Here is a 23,966-nt window from a genome sequence, read left to right as displayed (position 1 = left end):
ACGTCAAAATAAGAATCACTCTCACTCACTCTCACACTCAAATTATGAATCCTCCTTTTTTTAAAGTCCGTTAATATAATAACCGGTCCGGTTGAAGTCCGGTGATAACAACAACCTTTGAAGTTTTCGGGTGTCTATTAATTGTATTTAAAGTCTTTTTTTTAAACAATAACTCAGACACACTAAACTTCAGCATATAGGTACACATATAGGTAGATGCACACAGGAGTGGAATACAAAGGAGATGGTCCAAAATTGTATGGAGCCCAGGATCAGTCATTGTACCCTGGCGGAATTAAAAGAGAATATTTTTTATAACTATTTTTGATTATAAAAATCTACGAATTTATTTTAATTCTTTCGAAATAATATTCATTCTATCCCAAGAAATGCAACACTAATAGGGGTAATAATGGCGGATGGATGACGTTTTCAATGCAGTAGTCGATTTGATGTTTGCTATCAATTGTCATGTCATAGTTGCTCTATGGGCGCCATCTTGATATAGCTCAAAAACTTGGGTTTTAATTTGATTTATTTCTTTTTATTTAGTTACATTTATTTACTTTCTTTAGATTTTAATAAAATCCTTGTATTTTTTAAATTTAAATGATACGAGTACAAGAGTGGATCTGAAATGGACCATCTCCTTTAAATAAATAAAACTATTATATAATATTTTTCATGATATGTAGGTTTATTTGTCTAAACACTTTTATGTACACCTTCATTCAAAATTTATATTTTTTTCAATTTTACTAAATATATAATATTATTCGTGTAATTTGCTTACAGCTATACTAGTATTATATTTATAAATATTCGATACTTGATAACCTGAAATAGATATACTAAAGGAAATGTATGCGTCCTTAAATTATTTTTTTATTGTTTAAACTACTTATTACTATGCCTATAATTAAATAAGTGTATAAATTTCGAATCGCTTACTATAACTTAAAGGTCGGGTGTAACGTATCCGCGAAGCGCCGCGCAGTAAAATTAGCGTCAAACGCCAATAGCTTTCGAGCATTGACAGGTCGGCGCTAACTTCAGTGACATAGTTAGCGCGCGCAAACGCCACACCCAATCAGTGAGTGGCAGTTACGTCACTCGGGGTCCACTAATTCCCCGAGGAGGCCGGGATACAAGCCGGCAGTGGAGAACGTAAAGATTGATTGTTCTCGGCAATCCCTTAGTCGCCTCTTACGACACCCACGAGTCAGGAAGGGGTGGCAACATTCTACTCTGCCGGTGCCACACGGCATCATTAACGTTAAGAAAAAAATCTGACTAGCCCTTTCGCCAAATTTTTTTCTACATTGCATACAAATTCTAGTTATAATCAGTTAATTATATATAATAAGTGTTAGTTAAGTCATTAGATGTAATATTGTTTTTGTTTTTTTGCTTATAACTAATATTTATAAATATATACTTTACTTAATACCTAACTATAATACCTAACAATCATAAGAATTTTGCGGATCTAGTGTTACTAGATCCGCAAAATTCTTATGATAGATTTCCGAGAAATACGATAATCTGTGTCTGTTTAAAATAATAAAAAAACGAGTGTAACATCTGCGTCACGCGCCGCACGGTAAAATTAGCGTTAAACGTTAACAGTTTCTGAGTTGTACATTCAGCGCTAACTTCAGTAGCGTAATTAGCGCGAGCAAACGCCACACTTAATCAGCGAGTGGAGGTTACGTCACTCGGGGTCCACTAATTCCCCGAGGAGTCCGAAGCCACAACTGGCAGTTGAGAACATGAAGATCAAAATGCTCTCGGCTATCCTTAGTCGCCTCTTACGACACCCACGGAGAGAAAGGGATGGCAGTATTCTAATCAGCCGCTGCCACACGGCAATGTTGTTTGAATTGGTTTTTTGCACGGGTTGGATTGGGTTGGTGGTACGGGTGCGGGTAGTAGAGAGTAAACCTCCCCAAAACTCCTGGACTTGTGACCAATGAGTGGAGGGCTAAGTTAATTCCTTGACAATCGATGCCAAAAACTGTGCAATTTAATTCCTGAACTGTTAATAATTATCCTGCATGTGGAACTCTCAGTCACTCCACTCCATCAAAGGGCGACACCGACTCTCACTAGTCCAGTTTTTTTTTTTAATTTTATTCTACATTCTATTCTCTTTATTCATTCTTGATAATAAAAGATTGTATTTTTATCAAAAACTAAACAGCAATATCAGATCTCCTTTTAACCATTCTATCTGCACACATCTTGTACATTGATAGTTTCAGTTAAGTAAAGGTTTAGCTGCAGAGATCAATGAAGTCAATGTGTTAAATATCCACAGAAACCTTAAAGCACCACTTTTTGGATCTCTTAGGCGTTACTCGTTAACTATGCCTGCCTCCCAGACAATTTGGAACCAAAGGACCTGATATGGTATTAGTCAATCTTTCGGTGTACCGCGAAATAATTGTTGATATTACTATTCCACGTAATCAGCATCATCATCTTCTGAGTTCCACACGGCATTTTTAATGTTATAAAAATATTTGTTTAGTAATTTTTATCTAGACACTAAAAACTGTTTTATAAGTGATTAATTGTCTTTCCAAATAAATAATTAACATGCTTAGTAAAGCCATTAAATAGAACATTATTTTTGTTTTATTTATGACTTATAATTAATATTTACATCACTTAATACCTAGCTATATTAACTTAATAATCCTTATGATAAATTACGTTAATCTGTGTCTGTTTAAATTAAGAAATACAAGTAGTAAAAAAACGAGTGTAACTTCTGCGTGCAGCACCGCGCAGTAAAATGAGCGTCAAACGTCAATAGCTTTCGAGCTGTACATTGACAGGTTGGCGCTAACTTTAGTGACGTAGTTAGCACGCACAAAAGCCACACTCAATCAGTGAGTGGCGGTTACGTCACTCGGGGTCCACTAATTCCCCGAGGAGGCCGGGATACAAGCCGGCAGTGGAGAACGTAAAGATTGATTGTTCTAGGCAATCCCTTAGTCGCCTCTTACGACACCCACGGGACAGGAAGGGGTGGCAACATTCTACTCTGCCGGTGCCACACGGCATTGGTATATGACACTGCAACACAAAGGACAAAATCTCTGTCTATAATCCTTTTCATGAAAGAAGTCTACCGGCGCTAATGGCGCTAATTGTCATTTGTTAATGGCAGTTTTATTGTCATTTGTGTAAGGCGCTGTCAATTTTAGTTCAGGTTTTAGCCGTGGGATTTCTTTTATGAGAAGGACTCTACGTAAAAACTTGTGTTTGCTCTATGAATATTAGTTTATGTTAAAAATATTTTTTTTTTTTGCTTCAAGAGTACTAGTAGTAGTAGTAGAGTACACCAGTAGTAGTGGTTGTAACTTGTTTATACTCTCTTGACAGTTTTGCTTTTACTTTTTATCACGCTTCTAATTATAATGGAGTTTTGTTATCCTAAGAGTTTATTCATTAACAGTAATAACTGCAATCCAGATATTATATTGTAGCCAATAGCCTGAATGACTGACAGTACTAGTCGCGCTTTCGATGCATTTCACTGTTCCACATAATCTTATGATAGCTATGCGACAAGAAGAGGTGGCATCATTCTTCTATGTTGGTGCCACACGGCATTGTTAATTTTAAAAATATATATTCATTTGGCGATTTCTCTGGAAAGACTAGAAATTTTTAATAATTAATTAAAATCTTTCCAAATAATTAATTTACCCGCTTAGAGAAGCCATTAAATAAAACATAATTTTTGTTTTATTTATGACTTATAATTAATATTTACATTGCTTATACCTAACTATACTTAGTTAACACTAGAGCCGCAGAACTCTTATGATTAATTTCCGAGATATACGATAATCTGTGTCTGTTTAAATTAAGAAGTAAAAGTAGTAAAAAAACGAGTGTAACTTCTGCGTGAAGCGCCGCGCAGTAAAATTAGCGTCAAACGTCAATAGCTTTTGAGCATTGACAGGTCGGCGCTAACTTCAGTGGCGCAGTTAGCGCGCGCAAATGCCACACTCAATCAGTGAGTGGCAGTTACGTCACTCGGGGTCCACTAATTCCCCGAGGAGGCCGGGATACAAGCCGGCAGTGGAGAACGTAAAGATTGATTGTTCTAGGCAATCCCTTAGTCGCCTCTTACGACACCCACGGGACAGGAAGGGGTGGCAACATTCTACTCTGCCGGTGCCACACGGCATTGGTATATGACATTGCAACACAAAGGACATGAAGTTTTACAATTTTGTTCAATTATTTTACATAGTCTGTGACAAAATCTCAGTCTTCATAAAAACTTCTGTTTGCACCATTAATATGTTTATGTTAAAAAAAATATTATTTAATTATGAGTACTAGTAGTAGTAGTACTCATGAAGCAAGTTGTTGATTTGACATAATCTTATGATAGCTATGCGACAGGAAGGGATGGCATAATCCTTCTCAGTCGGTGCCACACGGCATTGTTAATTTTAAAAATATATATGTATTTAACAATTTCTGCGTGAAGCGCCGCGCAGTAAAATTAGCGTCAATAGCTTTCGAGCTGTACAATGACAGGTCGGCGCTAACTTCAGTGGCGTAGTTAGCGCGCGCAAACGCCACACTCAATCAGTGAGTGGCAGTTACGTCACTGAGGGTCCACTAATTCCACTAGTTCAGAGCCACAACCGACAGTTGAGAGCGTGGAGATAAATAATTGCTCTCGGCAATCCTTAGTCACTTACGACACCCTCGTGACAGAAATGAGTTGAGGACAACCCACCACCTCCCATGGCCCGTTCAACCTCTCGGTAATTTGGGTCGAATCGAGGGAGGGCGAACCCGGTACTTGCTCTTTGCGTGTTCCCGGGACGCCTTCTTGACTCCCTACAAGTTATTTTCTCTTTTCGCTCCTTGTCCCTTGATACTCACTCTCCCCCTTCTGGGGCTGGACGACACACGACGTTAAGATCCGCTTATATAAATAGAATAGCTATTATCTGGCATCTTTGCCGCATTCATAGGGATTTTTTTGCTGTTTATTTTATTAAGGGGGTCCGTGAAAACTGTGCTTGATTTCCTAGGGGTCTGTGCCTGAAAAAGGCCGAGAAACGCTGTTCTGAGGTACGCTGCAAAATATGACACTGCAGCCAAAGGGACATAAAATTTTTAAACTTTCTGCACCTTGCTCTTTCAGTTTGACTCTTTAAGACTCTTGAACTTTTCATTTTTAGAATTTCGTCCTACCTTAATTTTCCTCATTGATTCTTGATCTATACCTATTTTACTTTGATAACAAACTAAATCAAATCCTTTTTACCATACGATCTGTATGTCTTGATCATTGATTTTCTCAGTTAAGGCACTGAATACAGTTAAGGTTTAACTTAAGTATTCATTATAGCAATGGTTTATACGGGAATCATGTTGTGTACAATTTTTGGATCTCCTAAGAGTTATTCGTTAACAGTAATAGTCAACTGTTTGCTACGGTTGGTCTCGAAGCGGTCCATGGTCTTGATGTCTAGGATCATGGAGATGGAGACAGCGAGACCTATCATCATGATGAAGGTCACCATCAGACCAGACCTGGAAACAATAAACACGAATTTGCAGTGAAGTTTTGAAGGACTCCGTAGCGCAGTGGTACGCGCAGTGGATTTACAAGACGTTGGTCCTGGGTTCGATCCTCGGCTGGGCTATTGAGGTTTTCTTAATTGGCTGGTGGGAGGCTTCGGCCGTAGCTAGTTACCACCCTACCGACAAAGACGCACCGCCAAGCGATTGATAAAAAATTATTATATGTAGGTATAGATAAGTGTTGGGGAGGGATTAATCATAATAAATTAAAAGCCCTCCATCGATTAAGTGGACTGTATATTCATGTTCTGGGATCTTTACAATGGTTCGGGGTCAGGGGTTCTTGGTTCAGGATATTCAGGGTTTCTTGGATCTTGAGGTTCAGAGGTTCGTGGTTCTTGGTTCTTGATCTTCGGGGTTCTAGGTTCACAGATGTTGAGGACTTCACACTCTTAGGTTCAGGGTTCTTGATCGGTTCACTGTTCGAGCGGAAGTGATTTTTCCTAGTATCTCTTCTCTCGGACCCGCCTGGGTCCGGGGGGAAGCACGGCCGAGGCATACGCCTCCTGCGTGCGGTTTCATTCGCACTCTCCTACGGAAGAGTGGTCGTTGGGTTACCCGTTTGTAGGGTTTTTGTTTTTTCCCTCTTTGACGACTTTAGACTTCTGGTTTGTGCCCTGATTTCTCTGGGCAGGAGTCTCACGATGGAGTCATTTGACTTCTTTCGGCTAGGATGTCTCGCGGTAGAGCCCAACGATCGGGCGGGCGCGCGTGCCATGGCGCTATTTCCCGTATGTGCGGGTGCTGCGCCGTAGCGGTTTTGGCGTAGACTCGGATCGCCTGGTTGACGATGACCGAGTCTAGGTCCTCGATACGGAGGTCCCTGGCGATAGTCAGGTTCCTCACGTAGCGAGGGGCGTTCACGATACGGCGCAGGGCCATGGACTGTTGTGCTCGTAGCGTCTTGCGATTACTCTCCCGCGCGAAGGCATACCACGCTGGTGTGGCATACGTTAGGATGGAACGTACATAGGTGTTGTACGTTCCGATCTTTATCCTTAGCGGTAGGCGCGAGGAGAGTATCGGTTTTAGAAGATGCATCGCTATTTTTGCTCTAGAGGCTGTCTTCTTGATATGTGTCTTCATCGTGAGTCTCCTGTCCAGCGTCACGCCAAGATATTTGGCAGTCTTGGACCAGGGTATTCCTTCTCCTTGGTATGTAAGTACAGGTGGATAGTGAATTCCTCCCATCACCATCGCCTGGGTTTTCTTGGGGTTGATCTTCAGTCTCCACTTACGGAGCCATTCCGGGAGAGAGTCCAACTGAGATTGCATCTTGCGCAATGCATGGTGGGTATTCATTGATGTGGAGATGTAGGCTGCGTCGTCCGCATACAGGGCAAGATGCACCCCCGGCTGGACTGGAATGTCGTCCGTGTAGATCGAGTATAGGAGCGGGGACAGGCAACTCCCTTGCGGGACGCCTGCTCGGATCTCGTGTTCCTCTGATAGTTCGTCGTCCACCCTGACTTGGAACCGCCGGTTTTGGAGGAAGGAATTCACTATTTTCTGTAGCTGTGTAGGTATTTCCGTGTTTTTTGCTATCTTGTAGAGAAGGCCCTCGTGCCAGACCCTATCGAAGGCCTTCTCCATGTCCAGATATATTGCTAGTGCCGTTTCTTTCTTATTCATAGCCGAGGCCATGATGTGCAGGACCCTGGCTATTTGTAGAGTCGTGCTGTGTTCGCTCCGGAAGCCGAATTGTTCCGGGCGGGGAGGTGCGTGCGGCTCTATTTGCCTCAATAGAAGGACCTCGAAGAGCTTGGAGACCGCCGACAGGAGGGTTATTGGGCGATAACTCTCCGGTCTCGACGGGTCCTTCCCTTGTTTCGGCAGCATGATGATATGCCCTAATTTCCACGTTTCTGGGAAGTGGCCGGTCCTCAATATGCCGTTGTATAGCCTATTAAGGGCTACTATGGCTTTCCGGGGTAGGTGACGGAGAGCCGAGTTAGTAATCTCGTCCGCTCCGGGAGCCTTCCTGGTCTTGAGCTTCTTAATGGCGTTCTTTACTTGGCCTGGGGTGAAGAATGCTGGCGTTACTTCTTCTTCAGTGGAGTCGTTTTGTTGGGGATTTTCAAAATGTAGGCGCACCAACTCTACATTTTCGGGGTCGTGGTCTTCGTGTGGCGTGAATTGCTTCTGCAGGGATCTGGCTAGTATACCCGCGCGGTCCGCGGCACGGTAACGGAGATTTCCGTCCTCGTGCCGCAGAGGTCGCTTGGGTTCCGGCGTTCTTGTTAGATTCCTGCAGAGCTTGTGAAGCGCTGTGTTGTCCTCGCTTGCCGTCACTATTGCTTCTTCCCAAATTTCTCCGGCTTTGTTGGTCAGAAGATTGTGAGTAGTTTCGGTAAGCTTGTTTAACTCGGTCTTAAGCGTCGGGCATCTTGTTCTCTGCCATTGTCGTCGAAGCTTCCTCTTTTTCTCCAAGAGTTGTTTTACTCGGTGATGGAGAGGAGGTTTGACTCCGGGCTCGGATGTGGTGGTCGCTTCTTTTTGAGCCTCTCGTATGGATGAGGACACGTCTATAGCGAGAGACTCTACTTCTTCGGCGTTGTTGGCGGGTCGTGATGGGATAGAGTCCGCTATTTTGGCTTCAAATTTTTCCCAATTCACTCTTCGTCTTGGTCTTGGTTGTGGCAGCTGTGCTGTGTTGTTGCTTAGGCTGAACACTACGGGAGTGTGGTCGGAGCCCAGCATGTTGTCGATTACGGTGAGGGTGGGTCTGGCGCTCAGCCCTCTTGATACCACGATATCAATCACGTCCGGTGCGTGGTCGGGATTGAAGGGGTAATGAGTCGGGACCTCTGGTCCTGTGACATCGTACCCGTGCGCTTCTGCGTCGTGGAGGAGGATTCTGCCGATGTAGGACGTTTTCGAGGAGTTCCAGGCCAGGTTCTTTGCGTTCCAATCGCCCGCCAGGATCACTGGGCATTGGGGGTCCAGCAGGCTTCGGACGTCTCCCATGTTCAGCGTGTTGAAGCCTGGCGCTCGATAGAACGCATAGAACTTGTGTGGGCGGTTTTCTACGAGGAGCTCTACCCCTAGAGCTTGAAAAGTGTCGTAGTAAACGTCTGGCAGTATCTGGTGGACCAGTCTTCTTTTGACTGCTACGAGAAGGCCACGTTTGGCGTAGAGCTCTTGATTGGGGTCTTCTTGCCGGTAGGTGAAGTAGCCGGGTAGTTTGATAACTGTTGCTGGAGTAAGTAGAGTTTCGCTTATTAGGGCGACATCTACGTCCTGCTCCTGCAACAATGCCCTGGTGAGAACGACCTTTGATTTGAGGCCGTTTGCGTTCCAGTACATGATCCTCAGAGGCTTAGCCATTTAACTGGGAGAGATGGTGTACTCCTCTGAGGATCGCTGTTACGGGGTCTTCTCCGTCCTTTATCGCCTGCAGCATCTCGGAGAGCAGCTGTAGAGCTGCTCCGATGCCGATGCTTGTTGGGTCGGCGCTGCTTTGTTGAGCTGGGCGTGTTTTGCTCGCCTGTGTCGCTTTTGGCGCGGCGGCTGTGGGGGCGCTTTGAGTTGCCTCCTGGGGGTCTGCCTGCTTCTTCTTGGGCTTCTTCTTTTTCTTTTTGTTCTTTGGTTTCGCCGTGGGACCTCTAGGGGTGGGATCGTTGGCCGGAGTCCGAATGTTGGAACCTCCTGCCATTGTCGGTGCCTCGTCCTCCAGTCGCGTTTGTGAGCGGGCTGGGCGGGCATCTTTGGTATTTGTGGTGGTCTGCGCTACGGTGCCCGCCTTTTTGTTCCGGGCCTCCTTTCGGAACACGGGGCAGGACACGTTATTGGCGGGGTGCGGTCCACCACAGTTCGCACATGTGGCGGGCTCCTCGCGTGGGCGGGGACATTCGTGTGCGTTGTGCTCTCCTCCACAACGCACGCACGCCTGTCTTCTATGGCAGTTGTGGGAGCTGTGCCGGAACAGTTGGCACCTGTGGCATTGCGCGGGCCCCTTCCGCCCGCGCCATGACTCTATGCGCACGCCCGGCATGCACAGCAGCTCCGTTACCTCGTAAATCGCCGGTGTCAGGTCGGCGGTCCTCTTTAGTATCGCGAAAAAGATGCACCCGGGTCTGCCTTTGCGGGCCCTGATAGGACGGACCAGCTCGGGCTCGAAGCCCAGGGTGCGAAGCTCTTCTGCGATCTCCTCCGGTTCGGTGTTCACGGGGACGCCCCGGATGGCCACCTTCAAGCTCCGTTCTTGTGGGAGGGAGTACGAGAACCAGGAGATCCTCTCCGTCTTCTCCAGTTCCGTTAGGTATCGCTGTATTGTGCGGTACTCCTGCTCGTCGGTAGGGGTAAACTTGATGCCTCTACCGAATGGCCTTGCGTTGGGAACCTTTCCCAATTTGGTCTTCAACTGGCGCAGATGGTGCGCCCAGTTGGGTAGTTCCTCCACTATGAGTGGTGGGTATCTTGGCGTCTTCTTTTTTGGGTTCGATGTGGCTCCGCCGGCGGTAGAGTCGGTAGAGCCCGTCGGACCGGGTGGGGGTGCGCCGTTGCCTCCCTGGGATCGGGCAGCATCGGCGAAACTCGTCGACGGCCGTGGAGTATCTTCGCGTGAAGTCTGCGAGGCCTGCGAGGCCTGAGAGGCCTGTTGGGCTTGCGTGGCCTCTGGTGAAGCGGGAGAATCCGGGATATCCATTGGTACCTGGCGAGCGCGGAGGCGCGGATCTCGTTGAGGTAGCGCTGCCGGTGCCGAGGGCTTCATAGTTTTGGATTCTGGCGGTAACAGGTCCGACTCAGTCCTCTGTCTTTTCAGTGGAGCTGTGCCGCCAGTGGCTATCTTGATCGGTGGGATTGGGATGTTGTTGGCGGTGTTTCTGATTTCCGCTAGTTCCACTTCCGAGAGTTTTGGAGCTCCGTCTCTATCGAGCTCTATCTGTCGTTGGTTCAACCACATCGCGAGGAATTGGTTGATATCGTCTGTGAACATGCCCGCTTGGAGAGCACGTTCGAGCGATACAGAATTTCTTTCTATCGCTGTCCTCGGAGAGATTTCTGGTTCGCTCATGGCGGCGTCCGACTGCAGGTACGGCTGCATTCGGTTCCGCTCTTGCGACGTAGATGGCGTCATGTCCGGGTAAGCACGAACTGCGCCACTGCTCGCGGCGGCCTGCGCTTGCGGCGGGAGGGCGTCGCGGTGCGCTGGCCGAGCGGCGGGCGTACGTAGCTCGGTGCTTGTGTCTTCTTCGGGTTGTGTACCCACCATGCCAAGAGTGGGCATTGATGGTTGGGCACGAACTGCGCCTGTGCTCGCGTCATCCTGCGCGTGCGACGGGAGGGCGTCGCGGTGCGCGGGTTGAGCGGCTGGCGTACGTAGTTCGGTGCTCCTATTTTCTTCATATGCGCCCACCATGCCGGTTGTAGGCGTAGGTTGGCGGGTTTGTACTGCGCTCGTTCTTTGATACGGCGCTAAGAATTCGGCGGGGGTGCGCGGCGGCTCGGGGGCGGCGCGGCTCTCCTTATGGTATTGCCCGGAGACTTCTTCTCGTCGATCGCGGGCGGCGGGAGGGGTGGCGGCGGCACGGGGGTCGAAACCGGCCTCTCTACGGTATTGCAGGGAGGCTAGTTCTGTTCCAGCGCGGGCGGTGCGGGTGGCGGGGGGCGCGACGGGCGTGCGTGATGGCGCAGCATCTCGCTTACTCGTTCGCTGCGCGAGCGGGACAGGCTCAGCGCGGGCGGCTGCGGCGGTGAGGCGCGGCGGGGAGGCGCGGGGTATCTGAGACGGAGTGCGGGAGGCACCCGTCTCGCTCTCGCCGTGGAGTGAAGATTTTCTCTCCGCGCTTCGTCCTGAGCGATCTGTAGACGCGCTAGATGTCGAGCGGCGTCTCGTCGGTCGGGACGGAGTTTTCTTTTCTTTTGGCGGCTCCATTTTCGAGCTCGGTGGGTCCAATTTCGGGACCTTGCACTTTCGCGGCCTTCAGCCTGGGTCGTGCTATCCCAGGCTGGGCTTTCCGCGGTGAAACGCGACGCGACGCGGTTGTTCTACGCCGCAGGCTCAGTCCGGACTGGACCGGGCCCGCGGGCGATGTCGGGTCGAGTTTGGATAATCAAACTCGCCGGACAATCTAGTCGTGCACGTTAGGCCCGTGCGAGCGAATCGGACTTCGAATACTTGGTATCGGAACGACCTCTCCGCGCGAGTGCAGGTGACGTTCCGTGATTTTTCATCACTGGGGGCTCGGATTATATACAATTCCCCCGTCCGGCACTGCGGTCAGTTAGACCGAACGGGAGAGGGGCGGTCGCGGGGGCTGAGAGTCGTACGGGGAACGGGGGGCGTCAGCGGTCGACCAATCAGCGTTAGTCACCACTGACGCCGCACGGGGAATGTAGCTCCTGTCCGTAACAATAAGTATAGATTTTCTCGGTGTGTTACTTCTGCTACATATTAAAGCTTTCTAGTATTATGAGTCTGTAGGTTAATCCGTAGATTAGCTCAGGAACATGGCGAAACTATAAGTTTCCTTATTGCCTCCAGAACCCTAAAAACGATAACTTGGGAGTCTAGTAAAAAGTGATTGTAAATTATGTGACATAATCATAAATTACGTAATATCATTAAGTAAACCTTCGAAAGGTAAGCAAATGTGCAAGCGAAAGTGTCATTTATCATCGGAAATTGTCCGTTTCCGATACCACGACAGACAAACAAACAGTCACCAAACAATGGGTTTGCTTTAACTGGACAAACACGATTAACTTATTTGCATAGGTATGTTTTTGTAATCGTATGTGTTTATAGGAAGTTTAGAAAGTGAATTCTTCTAATTTGTTATTAAAACTGTAGATAACTTTAGCGTTGTCTATATTCTGTTGCCAGGCGAAAAATACAGGACCTGGATTAATGACACCAGAATTACTTTTTAACAGTATAATATTAGAGAAAAAAGTCAGACTAAGGAGTAATAAATATTAGAAAACCCGACTGTCTAACCTGCTCGCTCGCTAAATGTATAGCAATTATAAATAACTTTTATCTAATTGTACGTTTTTTAATATGCAGTTTTGAAATCCTCTCGATGAGCCCAATGATATGAGAATTTGATACCCATTTCGCAATATTCGAAAAAAATCATCAATCTAAGAACACTTGGGTTGTTAAGACAAATCTAAAGATATCTTAATTACGTAAATTCGTTCAACGTTTTGGAAGATATGAGGTAATAAAGAATATCACATACATACATACCTACTTACATACATACAAGATACGAGCGAAAAACATAACCCTTCTTGCAGTTGGGTAATAAGACTAGAATTCAGAGCCGTAATTTTAACCGCATCATCGTTTATTATTTTTCTGGTAAGGTTTTAAGCATTGTTTTGTATAATAAGTTCATTAGGAATAGTAAATAATTGATTTATTTCGCTATATATTGACCTCGATGTATGTCCTACCGATACATAGTTTGACAGTTTCTACTTGGTATCGTTTTGCAACACTAAATCGCTTGGTGGCACGTTTTTTCCAGGAGGGTAGCCACGGCCGATGCCTACCACCAATAGCCAATTAAAAACATATAAAATCTTAAACTAACCCCAGCTGGGAAACTCTAGACCCTTGTAAAGAACCACAGAACCCCCAACAGCGCTAATGGTCGTCAAAATCATGAGCATACTAAAATCATTATCAACCCATATTCGGCTCACTGCTGAGCTCGAGTCTCCTCTCAGAATGGTATGGCCAATAGTCCACCACGCTGGCCCAATGCGGATTGGCAGAGTTCACACACGCAGAGAATTAAAAAAAATCTCTGGTATGCAGGTTTCGTCGCGATGTTTTCCTTCACCGTTTGAAACACGTGATATTTAATTTCTTAAAATGCACACAACTGAAAAGTTGGAGGTGCATGCCCCGGGCCGGACTCGAACCCACACCCTCCGGAATCGGAGGCAGAGGTCATATCCACTGGACTATCACGGCTCGCCATACCAAAATACCAAATCATAACTCAAACAAAACATACCAAATCGGAACTGTGGTGAAGCCGATGCAGTCGAACGCATCTGAGAACTTTTCCGTGTTATCCATGAACGGCTGCATCTGGAAAATATAAGAAACCTCATTTCAACAGAGCAAACAGGAAAAAAAATTCTTTATCATCATCATTATCGACCTATTTATACGAAACCACAGGGTCAAGGCTCTTTCTTTAGAGTATAATGGAGTTAGCATAAGTCTGTGAAGAAGACGCTGCGGGTTAGTTATGATGATGATGAATGAAATGATCCAAGGAGGATTATGTTTCATTCATCATCACTATCCGCCGACGGACGTCCACAGCTGGACATACGCCTCATGTAAAGAGTCCCCAACAGCACGGTCTGGGTCCTATACGGTCTGCCCACTGCCCCTTCAGCTTATCACGCCACAATGAGCTATGTCGTTGACTTTGGGTATCATAATTTCTGATTCTACCATGCAGACGCAGTCTGAGCATGCACCATCACCCATTAAATAACTCTGAGACTTCTAATGTCCAAAATTAGGGTCATGCTAATTAGGTAATTAATGATTGTGTGTGGTACCTGTATGTTAGTGAAGGTGAGCGTGGCGCCTTCAGCAGAGTACACGAGAGGCAGCGAGCAGTGGTACGCCTTGCCCAGCACGGCAGACGGCGCGTCGGGCGGGGACGGCGCCTGCAGGTTCAGTCCTGTGGTCTCCAACCCACGCTTGACCTCCACCCCTACCGCCGTCCACCATCCACCCGATTGTTTGAACGAGAATTCAAGGGTTATCTGGAACAGATTTTGGTAAATAGACATCGATATCATATTTGCAATATGAAAAAATCTGAAAGTGAAAGAAAAGACAGAAAGAAAGACCTTTATTTTTAAGTAGGTAATGCCACATATTACATTCTTAAATTCTAAATTATTCCATAGTTTAATTGTCCACGCAAAAAGTGGAGCAATAAAAGAAGAATGCCTTGCAATATGTGGCATAACCTAAAAAAAGGCTCTAACTCAGCATTTTGCCACGTACTTCCTACACAAAAAAGAAGTATGCAGCACTGATGTTTAGTTAGAACCCAGTTCAGGTGCCGCCACGTACACAGCTCAACATCCTATGTTAACTATTATAAGATAAGAACCAATTTAAAACTAATTAGGTAGATAAATACATTGATTAAAATTAAAATGTGCACGAGTGATACTACAGGGGTCCGGTTCAAGTGGCAACAGTGATGAAAAAGTTGAGGAGTAAAAGTCACCTTATTTGTGTTCCTTATCTGGTGTTGTTTCTGTCAGCAAACCGCACGACCAGTATCGTGTAGAGGCGGGTAGGCTTGACCGTCTGTTCTCCAACGGGCGTGTCGAACATTGTCACCGAGCCGTCGGGCCATTTGAGCTCTGGCCAACCAGAGGAGTACAACAAGGCGCCCTTACCAGGAGGTCCTGCAAATGTAAATAAAGAACACCGTTTATTGGAAAAGTCTGTATCGTGAGCCGTCAAAGAATAAACGGTCCTTATAATTATTCATTCCATTCATCTCATCAACTCTTGGAATATGTCTGATCTTAGTATGACGTTGCTGTATACTGTTTTAGTTCTTCATTCTACGAATATTGGTGAAACATTCTTTGAGGCATTTAGATAAAAGTAAGAAAAGTGTTGTTGTTGTATGTTGTTTAAGAATTAAGAATTTAATAAGTATTTTTCATAGCATTATTCCCCTATCTCTCTCTCCGCGTCATTCATCATTACTGAGGGTCATGACCCTTATCACACATTTACGACTTTTTCCCGAACGATGTCACGCCATGCGGCTTGGCTTTTCATGACTTAGAGCTTCGTGTACTTTTGTATCGAGAGTGATGCAGATTTGATCTGACCAACGCATCGGGCTATGTCCTCGAGGTCTCTTCTCTTCCACTTTGCCAGTGATAACAAGTTTCTCTAAGTTATCTCCTATCCTGGCAATGTGACCGAAATACTTAAGAATCCTCTGAAGACAGGTGGTGGAGTCTTTTCGAGATGTTGAGTTTTTTCAACACCGATGCAATGTCCCTATGCGCTGTCCACGAAATACGGAGCATTCTTCGCCAACACCACCTCTTTGTAGGACGTGTTAGTTGCATAGCCTGCTAAGTGTTGTTCTGTTTATAAGCAATGATTTCCTTTTTGCTATCAATTGGTTGATCCGTAATTAGGCTACTAAAATAGGCAGATAGTATTGAAGAGAAGATATTCCTAAAAAGAGTATACCTGTAGCATTATAAAGCGCATATCTAGGCAGCGTGCGTGCTGGTTTCTCTTCCTCTGGGCTGGCAGTACTGGTGGTGGTGGAGACATCCTCGGCTTGGCGACGGACGCGACTCCATTCCGCGTCGTAGTCGGACGCTTGGCTTTGGGACACCGAGTTGCCTGCCACACAGAATACATGGACTAAGAGTCTGCGGTTGCCAGACTATTTATATTTTATTAAAGCTGAAGGTTCATCTCATGCTCCTGCCAATAATAAGTATGGTAGGTTTTCATGGTTTGGATAAGGAAGGCTTATGGAGATAGCAGGTTTCAAGGGTATAAACCCTCAATTAAACACAACTTTTGTATAAATTTCTTCACAATATCATGAGAAACTATTTCCTGGGTTGCCAGATGCTTAGTTTCATGACCTCATTGCTAGAGACCTAAAAATCTGATCTTAGATGGTGTTTCTTGAAGGGTTACCACTAATCTTAGTTACTGGCGATTGAAATTATTATGACTTCTCATAATATGCTGAGAAAAATAAAAAAAATACGCTTAATGATTGGACAGTGTATGGTCTGGGCCCTAGAATCCTGCTACCTTCCTAAACCACAATAATTCAAATACCATACTTGACACAATTGCCTTTATTAGATTCTTGTTCTAACATGTTAAGTATGTTGTGATTATTAGTAATGTTTTATCTCATTGGCTCAGTTTAGTTTGGCTCCGAATCAACCAAAAAAGAAGTTAGGTATTGTGATTTTTCTTTTAATAAAAAAGTCTAGGGGCTCGCATCCCTGATCAAGGAGACAAACAGTCATTATTGAACTTTTGAAGACTCTTTGATGATTTGTTAATGTTATATTTACCTAGAACTCCCAGCACCCGTCCAGGCCCGTAGATGTCCTGCAGCCTGGCGAAGGTCTCCGTCATCTGCGCGTCTCTCTCTGACCACGGCCCTTGCAAGGTCAGCACCTGAAAAGTATCATCCAACTTTTTTATTTCATTTCATTACACCGAAGACAATAACGCCTCAACGAACAAACGCTTTCAGAAAAACACATACCAAACTCAATAAACTAATTTATGCACCAATTCTCACACCTACACACACGTCCATTCTCTTTCTTATGCTCTTAGACAGATGCACACACACGAGCTCACGGACTCACGCACACACACTCACGCTCATTCACTTTAATTCAACTTGCGAATTTTTAAATAAATTTTGTACTATTTTTCTTATATGTAATTAACTTAATAATAAATACTTAATAATAAAATAATATTCACTATCATTTCTTTTAAAAATTATTTTTCATTTTCACTTACCTACCTACCTTATATTGTAATATAATATGTTATACCTAATTTATATTGTAACTTTCTTTGTAACTGTATGTGGCCTTATTGTTGTTTATTTTACAGTATTTATACACATTTTGTTTAACGCTGTTCGTTACAAATAAAAAAATAAATAAATAAATTTCCTAAGTCATATTTTCAACATTTCATTTCGTTTCATTTCAGGTATTGAGCCGTCTTCCGGGGATAGACCTGCGCAAATTGCCATACTGCGCGTACCCCCTCATCCGAATCCACCCAAGGCTCTACGCATGCGCCACCTGTAGCTTCCTTCCAATAATAAATCAATCATACAGAGAGATGACGCAGTTACATTATTATTATTATTCCATAACATATCTACAGCTTACCATTCTAGTAAATGATACCAAAGCTATCATTTACTAGAATGTCTCTTTGTAATGGTGATCCTATGTTTATTTTTTTATGCAAAGAGCAACAAGTTACGATAGTAAAAGGGTATAGTGGTCGGCATAACAGGCATACGAGGCCTACACCTACGCTTCAGGCTGACAGACCAAACGATCAAGGAAATATGCTTTGAGAAGTGTTGCTCTTCTCAAACCTAAATACTGAGAAAAAAATCAGTAAAATCCTTTCAAACAAAAAAATAATTTTTCAAATCGGTTCAGGCGCCTTAAGCATACAGGCGTCTTATCAAGTTCGCTGCGGCACTAATTTTTCTGCACTTTCCTCTGGTGCGGTACGAGGTTTTTTACCTCACACTAAAGCTTTGTGGTGCGGTACGAGGTCCATCAATCTCGTAACTCTTGAAGCCGCTAGATGTACGAGGTCAATTGACCTCTTACCGCAGCGAACGTGTTAAGCATACAGGCGTCAATACATACAAAAAAAGATTCCGACGATTTGATAACCTCCTCCTTTTTTTTTAAGTCGGTTAAAAATAAATAAAATACAAAGAAAAAAGCCGCAAAAAAAAATTAAATGAAAGTAATAAAATTCAATAGGAAAAACCCTTTTTTAAAAAACTCACCTGTGTCTCATTGCTGATATAATCAGGGTGGACATCCAGAAAGTCCTGCGGGAGCACCAGCGTAGTCTGACCTTCCAGCATCTTCCTCAGCCTTGGGAAATTACCACTCGACAGGGGCATAGAGTCCTGGTTATTGAACACCACGATCGCTGCCTGCTCCCCATATATCCTCATCAAGTCATCTTGATCCAAAGACTTCAGCGCTGGTCTACGATACCTCTCGAGAGATTTTGGCCCAAAAAACAGAAAAGGGCCTTCTAGATTCGCCTGACAAAGGCACCATAGTGATGAAAAGATTAACAACGGTATTGCGCGGAACATTTTCGAAGGCGAACTGTATTAAATTTAGCTCGGAGTCTGGATGCCTGGGATAGCTCGTATTGATTTAGTGACGCATGCGTAATGGTCCTGGGACAGTGATACCCAAAGTGGCTTATATGTCAATCAGTCAATCAATCAATCAATTTATTTATTTGCAAATACATGCATGATATATATACAGGTGGTCGGTAGATGTAAATAGTAAATGTATCTTGCCAATTTGGCATGCAAATTATTTATTAAGTATGTGTTATTAAATTAATTCAAATGACAATTTCATGATTTAAAATTTAATTCTTTACAATAATTTAATAAGTAAACATGTCCACAAGAGGTTTACGATGGCAATCTAGTAAATGCAGTAAGATATAAACGGGGATCAATTGTGATTCTTTGGACTTTTTGTGTTTAAAAAACCTCTATTAACTAATAAATCATGTCCACGTCAAATGGTGGCTGCATTTTCGCGTTGGTTACCCAGGCAGGTTGGATTCTTTAGGTAAATAAAATGACTCTTTGTAAATATTTGTAGTTTTATTAAAAACTACGTAGGTTGGTAAATGCCAAAATAAATGAATGTTAACTAAACGTAATTACAATTCGTTATGAATTGAATTTCATTAATTATAAAAATGTAACTCAACTGAGTGTTTGTTGATTAGATAAACATTCTGAAAAACGATTGAAATTAGTTAGCAATAATACATAACCAAGTAAATGCTTAATAACATAGCGTCTGCCAAAAATAAGTCAACTCAAGATCACTGCAAGACCACTACGAGAGTGAAAAGTTTTAGGACCTCTGCTATAGAAGGTGCTGGAAGGTTTCGTAGGATGCCGCCATTTTGAGCTAGCCCACGCATATGACCTGAATTTGATTGCGCAATCTCACATACACCGGGCTTCAGTAAGTTATAAATAGGTAAATTTATTAAATCTATTCATCAGAAACCTTCAAATCAAATGAAATGGTGTATATTTAATCTAAATCGGACAATCCAAACCAGAAAGAGACGTATATCTTAGCAATCCAATCGCGATTGCCAGGTCCATCGCGTGGCTGAGAGAAATACTCCGAGCAGAATCCTGGACTTGTGAACAGTGGATGTAGGGTTAAGGAATTCCTTGATAATCGATTAACACTCCCCTTCTCCGCTCGTGTTGTTCTCCCTGTTTAGCCAAAGTTGGTAAGATTTTACTAGAGCAGCTTTGGATAACCGTTCTAATATTATAGTCTTGTAAAAAAGTTTAAAAGTCTTGAAAATCACATAAAAAGTATAGATTACTTTTTCCCCAACCTGATACAATAATATGCCACAGGCCTAAAGTTAAGGTAGTATAGAAGAGGGACAAGACATTGTCTCAAGTACCCAATCAAAAATCGAAAAAAAACTAAATATTTCAATTAATAGCTTTATTAACAGTCATTTATTGTACAAAATAAATTATATACAAGTAAACAGATTAAACACTATAGATAACTAGACTACATGAACCATCTAATGAAAGGCAGTAACACGAGTAGCGATGCGCTGAGTGCTGGCCGCATACCAGCGGACGGGCTGGCAGAGAAGAAGAAAGAACTCTCTGGAATTGTACAAAAAATCATATTAAAGTACTAATATCAACTATAAAAAAGGCTTGAAAGTACGTCAGCCCATGCTCGTGAGTACGGTAACCAATTATGGAGTTTGAACAGGTAGCTTTAGAAGGCAGCAAGTTTTAAGGTCCCAGACCCTTGTACGGTATACCGTTCAACTTTAAAACGTATTGTTATAACTCCGGGTTAGCAGTTAATATCGTAGCAATCCTTTAAAAAAACTTTCCGTTAGAAATCAAAGTTTAAGGAATTCTAAGCCCAGAGTTGTCACGAAGCTAAGGACTGGAGACATGTTGCTTCATGATATCCCGTAGACAATGTATATAAAATAAATAATTGGTCAACTTGAGATTTGGCGATAGTGATTCAATCATACACATATTTGGGGCATAGCTCCATCGCCCGCTGTGTGACATTGAGCCTTCTTATCCCATTTGTCGTAAGATGACTAATTATAACCAACTCACTCTTTTTCTCGTTGGGGTCAGTGACCCCGCACTGCTTGTAGGAGATGGTCCTCTTGCGTTTGGTGTTGATGTACCCCGCGATGTACAGGCTGGGCGAGTCCAGCCGCCCCGACGCCAACAATCTACAGACAATCATTGCTTACATTATAATTATGTTCTTTTTTTATTAAATGCCAAGCCCTTGACAGTCAGACACTATGATTAGTCTATGGCATTGTAATGTGTGACACACAATTATATTTATTGCTTTTTCTTTCTTCTTTCTGACAGCACCACGTGAGTCGCGAGTTGTCGCTAACCAACCACTGGGGTACCACAACCACACGAAATGAAACTCAGCGCAATGAAACAAGCCTGGAAAACCCACTTCCTATGACTTTCGCGGTCATACGGCTAATAGAGAAAGGTCAAGTCTAGCCAGGCCACCCTGACTCCCTACAAGCTATTATCTCGCATTGTCCCTTTATACTAACTCCCCATTCAGAGGCTCAACGACTCTCCACATTGCTTTGCCACTTATTGCTGAAGCGTAACTGCTCCAGTTTTATGAATCGTTGGAAGCAGACTGCTGCGCCTCAAATGCGAATACTCGCAACTTATCCAAGTTGACTCACCTGACGAAGTCGAGCTCCAGCCGGTTGGCCTCGGGCCCAGTGAAGTGCAGTAGGATCTGTATGCAGGCACCTTGATGCAGCACCCGGGTGCGCCGCGAGTCCACGCCGATCATCCACTCGGGGACGCCCATCACTTTGCGCACGTCCTCCAAAAACATGCCCCTACACAACGAGATGTTTATTAAACGTGGAAGAAGAACACAAATTGTACTGACTCCACTTAGTATATGGGCAAGATCAATATTATCTTGGGCTGTAATATTTAACATCATTGTCATGTCATCAGCCGAAGTACATCCACTGCAGGACATAGACCTTTAGTAGAAACACCACAATATTTTCAGATTCGCATGGACTAAAATAGCATCCCCGTTTACTCTTTGGCATAAGACTGTACCATTGCATTAGGTACTACTAGTGTTTGACTACAACTATAACTGATGGATAGATTAATTCTAGAAGTTGGTCTAGATTGCACTTTCCTCAAAGATTTCTTTTCACTCCTTTCTTACAAGTGCACAGATCCTAAAATCTAGAACAAATATAAAGGGGTTACTCACAGCACGAATCTTGGAGGCTTCATAATGTTGACGAACTTGATGATGTCCTTGTCAGGTTGTATGTTGGCGCAGGCGTGTCTCTCGGACGAGCGCTCCGGCCCGAAGATGACGATGGAGCGCCCCATGGCCGACACCGTGCCTTCCAGGGGGAAGTTGCTGTCCATAAACACTTGGCGTTCTGCGCCCATTGCTGGTGAAGAGAGCATTTAAAACTATAACAGAGTACTCTTGGAACCATAACAATTAATAATTAGAAATAAAGATTCTACTGAGGAAGGGCTTAAAGAAAGAATCAGAGACCTTTCAAAAACATTCATTTCGATTACATGAAGATTATGAATGTTAGAGCCTAACCGTGACTTTGTTTGACTTTTATACTTCACTATTGGCATTGTCAAATCCAAAATTGCCTTGGGGAATTTGGGATTTAAATATTGACTTACTGATAGTCCCCAGTCTAGCGGTGAGGTCACCGACGTCACATCGCAGAGGATTGTCCGCACCGCACTCCTGACTGTACAAGTCGTGCTGGAAAAATAATTAAATATAAAATGAATTAAAAGGGATTTATAAGGCAAAGGTAAAAGGAAATGGTGGAATGGAAATACCAAGGCGAACGTTACTGGACCAAATACAGGACACTTTCAATAAAGGTCATGTCAAGAGTTACCCTAAGCCGATGAACTTGTACGAAAGGATTAATGAGAATGGAAGAAGCAAGAAAGAACTACTAACTTCCTTGAAGATATTATAAAAGAAAAGGAGAAGAAGGAAATGAGAAGGAAAACAACAACAACGACATAAGATATAGGCAAAAGTGTTACCGTGTTTTAGGCGGGTACACGGCTAACAGGATGGCAGGAGGGGTTTTAGCTGGTAAGAGTAAGAGTGCGGCACTACCCTTTAGGGTGTCCATGAGGATTTCCCCTCCTGAATGAAAAAAAAAGAAAGAACTCGTGATCGTAAGCCACGGGACCAACGAGGGAATGAATGAATACAGTAAGATGCTTACGTTGAGCGGGTCGGCCAGCTGCGTGAAGTAGGGGTTCCAGCGGTAACCACCAGCCACACAGCGCGTGCCTGTCACCTGCACGGCCGCGTCCACGCCCACCGGGTTCACGAAGATCTCCCACCTGTGGTTGCGAGTCTGGAACGGAAAATCAGAAAATACTTGAAAATCGTAGTTCATAAATGACATATCTAATAATAATAATAATAATAATAATAAAGCCTTTTTTATTCCAATATTCTCATATTTTACATTTTACATTGTGTTAGTGATAATTTTTTTCTTACAAATGTACTTATAATATAGTGTTAGTTAATGTTAGTGTTTAACTTAGATCTAAATTATTTGGGATATGGACCCCATTTTGGGTATAGGCCTCCCCCACCACCTTCCACCTTATCCTTTCCTTGGCTTCCAATTTCTCCCCACCGCTTGAGCGATGTCGTCTTCCCATCGCTGCTTTGGTCTACCGACTTTTCTTTTACCTGATGGACCCTTCCATTTGGTTGTTTCTATTGTCCATCTTCTGTCAGAACAGCGTGCGACGTGACCAGCCCATTGCCACTTTATTGGCAATGGGCTGGTCACATCAATGACATATCTAAACCTTTATATTTAGTATAATTTCACTACAAATTGGCAAAAGTTTTTGTTGCATTTCACTATATTAATGGCGACTAGAGTGAGTTTGAAAGGCACTTTAAAGTATAAACTCTTCTAATGAATGCATTTGATGACCAGGTTTAGTGATGCACGCTGTGATTGGCATGCTTGCACTTATAAGACGATAGCCACGCTTGATTCGATCTTTGCGGTCGTACTAATCCTTGACACTTGCATAGTGTCTTGCTTGCTTTGCGTGACGTCCTTGTCGGGCAGGCTGACGGAATTCTACAGAACATTTATTGACGGCCCGCCCGCGGGCTCCAGCCGGTTGTGAGTTGACAGATAAATCTGCTCACCAAGTTGCGATCCCTCACGCCTGGGTGCCTCAGCTTGACCTCCATGACGGTGTCGCTGGCGCTGCCGTCGCTGTGGATGAGCTGCGTCATGCGGATGTAGCCCCACGCGAACCCGCCGGGGTGGTGGAACGACGCGATGGCGCGGATCTCGCGTGCCTCTGAAGGACTGTAGCCGCGCTCGATCGTGGAACACGCCCAACGGCGATCTTTTGCCTGCGAACAAATGATCGAGAGGTTTA

General features: G+C 44.1%; 1 protein-coding gene across 1 annotated transcript in view; it reads right to left on the bottom strand.

Annotated features, from left to right (window-relative positions):
* Positions 1 to 668: 668 nt before the first annotated feature.
* The window catches only part of LOC112055520 (uncharacterized), a 35,775-nt gene continuing 12,477 nt past the window's right edge, over positions 669 to 23,966 (bottom strand). Inside the window, exons 12-24 of the mRNA XM_052888944.1 lie at positions 23,728 to 23,940; positions 22,769 to 22,903; positions 22,200 to 22,284; positions 21,757 to 21,946; positions 21,197 to 21,358; positions 20,575 to 20,704; positions 18,195 to 18,461; positions 16,705 to 16,810; positions 15,848 to 16,006; positions 14,871 to 15,036; positions 14,167 to 14,380; positions 13,605 to 13,681; positions 669 to 5,577 (exon numbers count right to left, since the gene is read on the bottom strand). Of these exons, the coding sequence (XP_052744904.1) occupies positions 5,445 to 5,577; positions 13,605 to 13,681; positions 14,167 to 14,380; positions 14,871 to 15,036; positions 15,848 to 16,006; positions 16,705 to 16,810; positions 18,195 to 18,461; positions 20,575 to 20,704; positions 21,197 to 21,358; positions 21,757 to 21,946; positions 22,200 to 22,284; positions 22,769 to 22,903; positions 23,728 to 23,940 (2,037 nt within the window). The 3' untranslated portion in view covers positions 669 to 5,444. The remainder of the gene's footprint in view (positions 5,578 to 13,604; positions 13,682 to 14,166; positions 14,381 to 14,870; positions 15,037 to 15,847; positions 16,007 to 16,704; positions 16,811 to 18,194; positions 18,462 to 20,574; positions 20,705 to 21,196; positions 21,359 to 21,756; positions 21,947 to 22,199; positions 22,285 to 22,768; positions 22,904 to 23,727; positions 23,941 to 23,966) is intronic.

Source organism: Bicyclus anynana, chromosome 24, assembly GCF_947172395.1.
Source record: "Bicyclus anynana chromosome 24, ilBicAnyn1.1, whole genome shotgun sequence".
In the NCBI taxonomy this organism is placed as follows: Eukaryota; Metazoa; Arthropoda; class Insecta; order Lepidoptera; family Nymphalidae; genus Bicyclus; species Bicyclus anynana.
The sequence above is the reverse complement of the archived record's forward strand: the minus strand, read 5'-3'. Positions and strand labels throughout refer to the sequence as shown.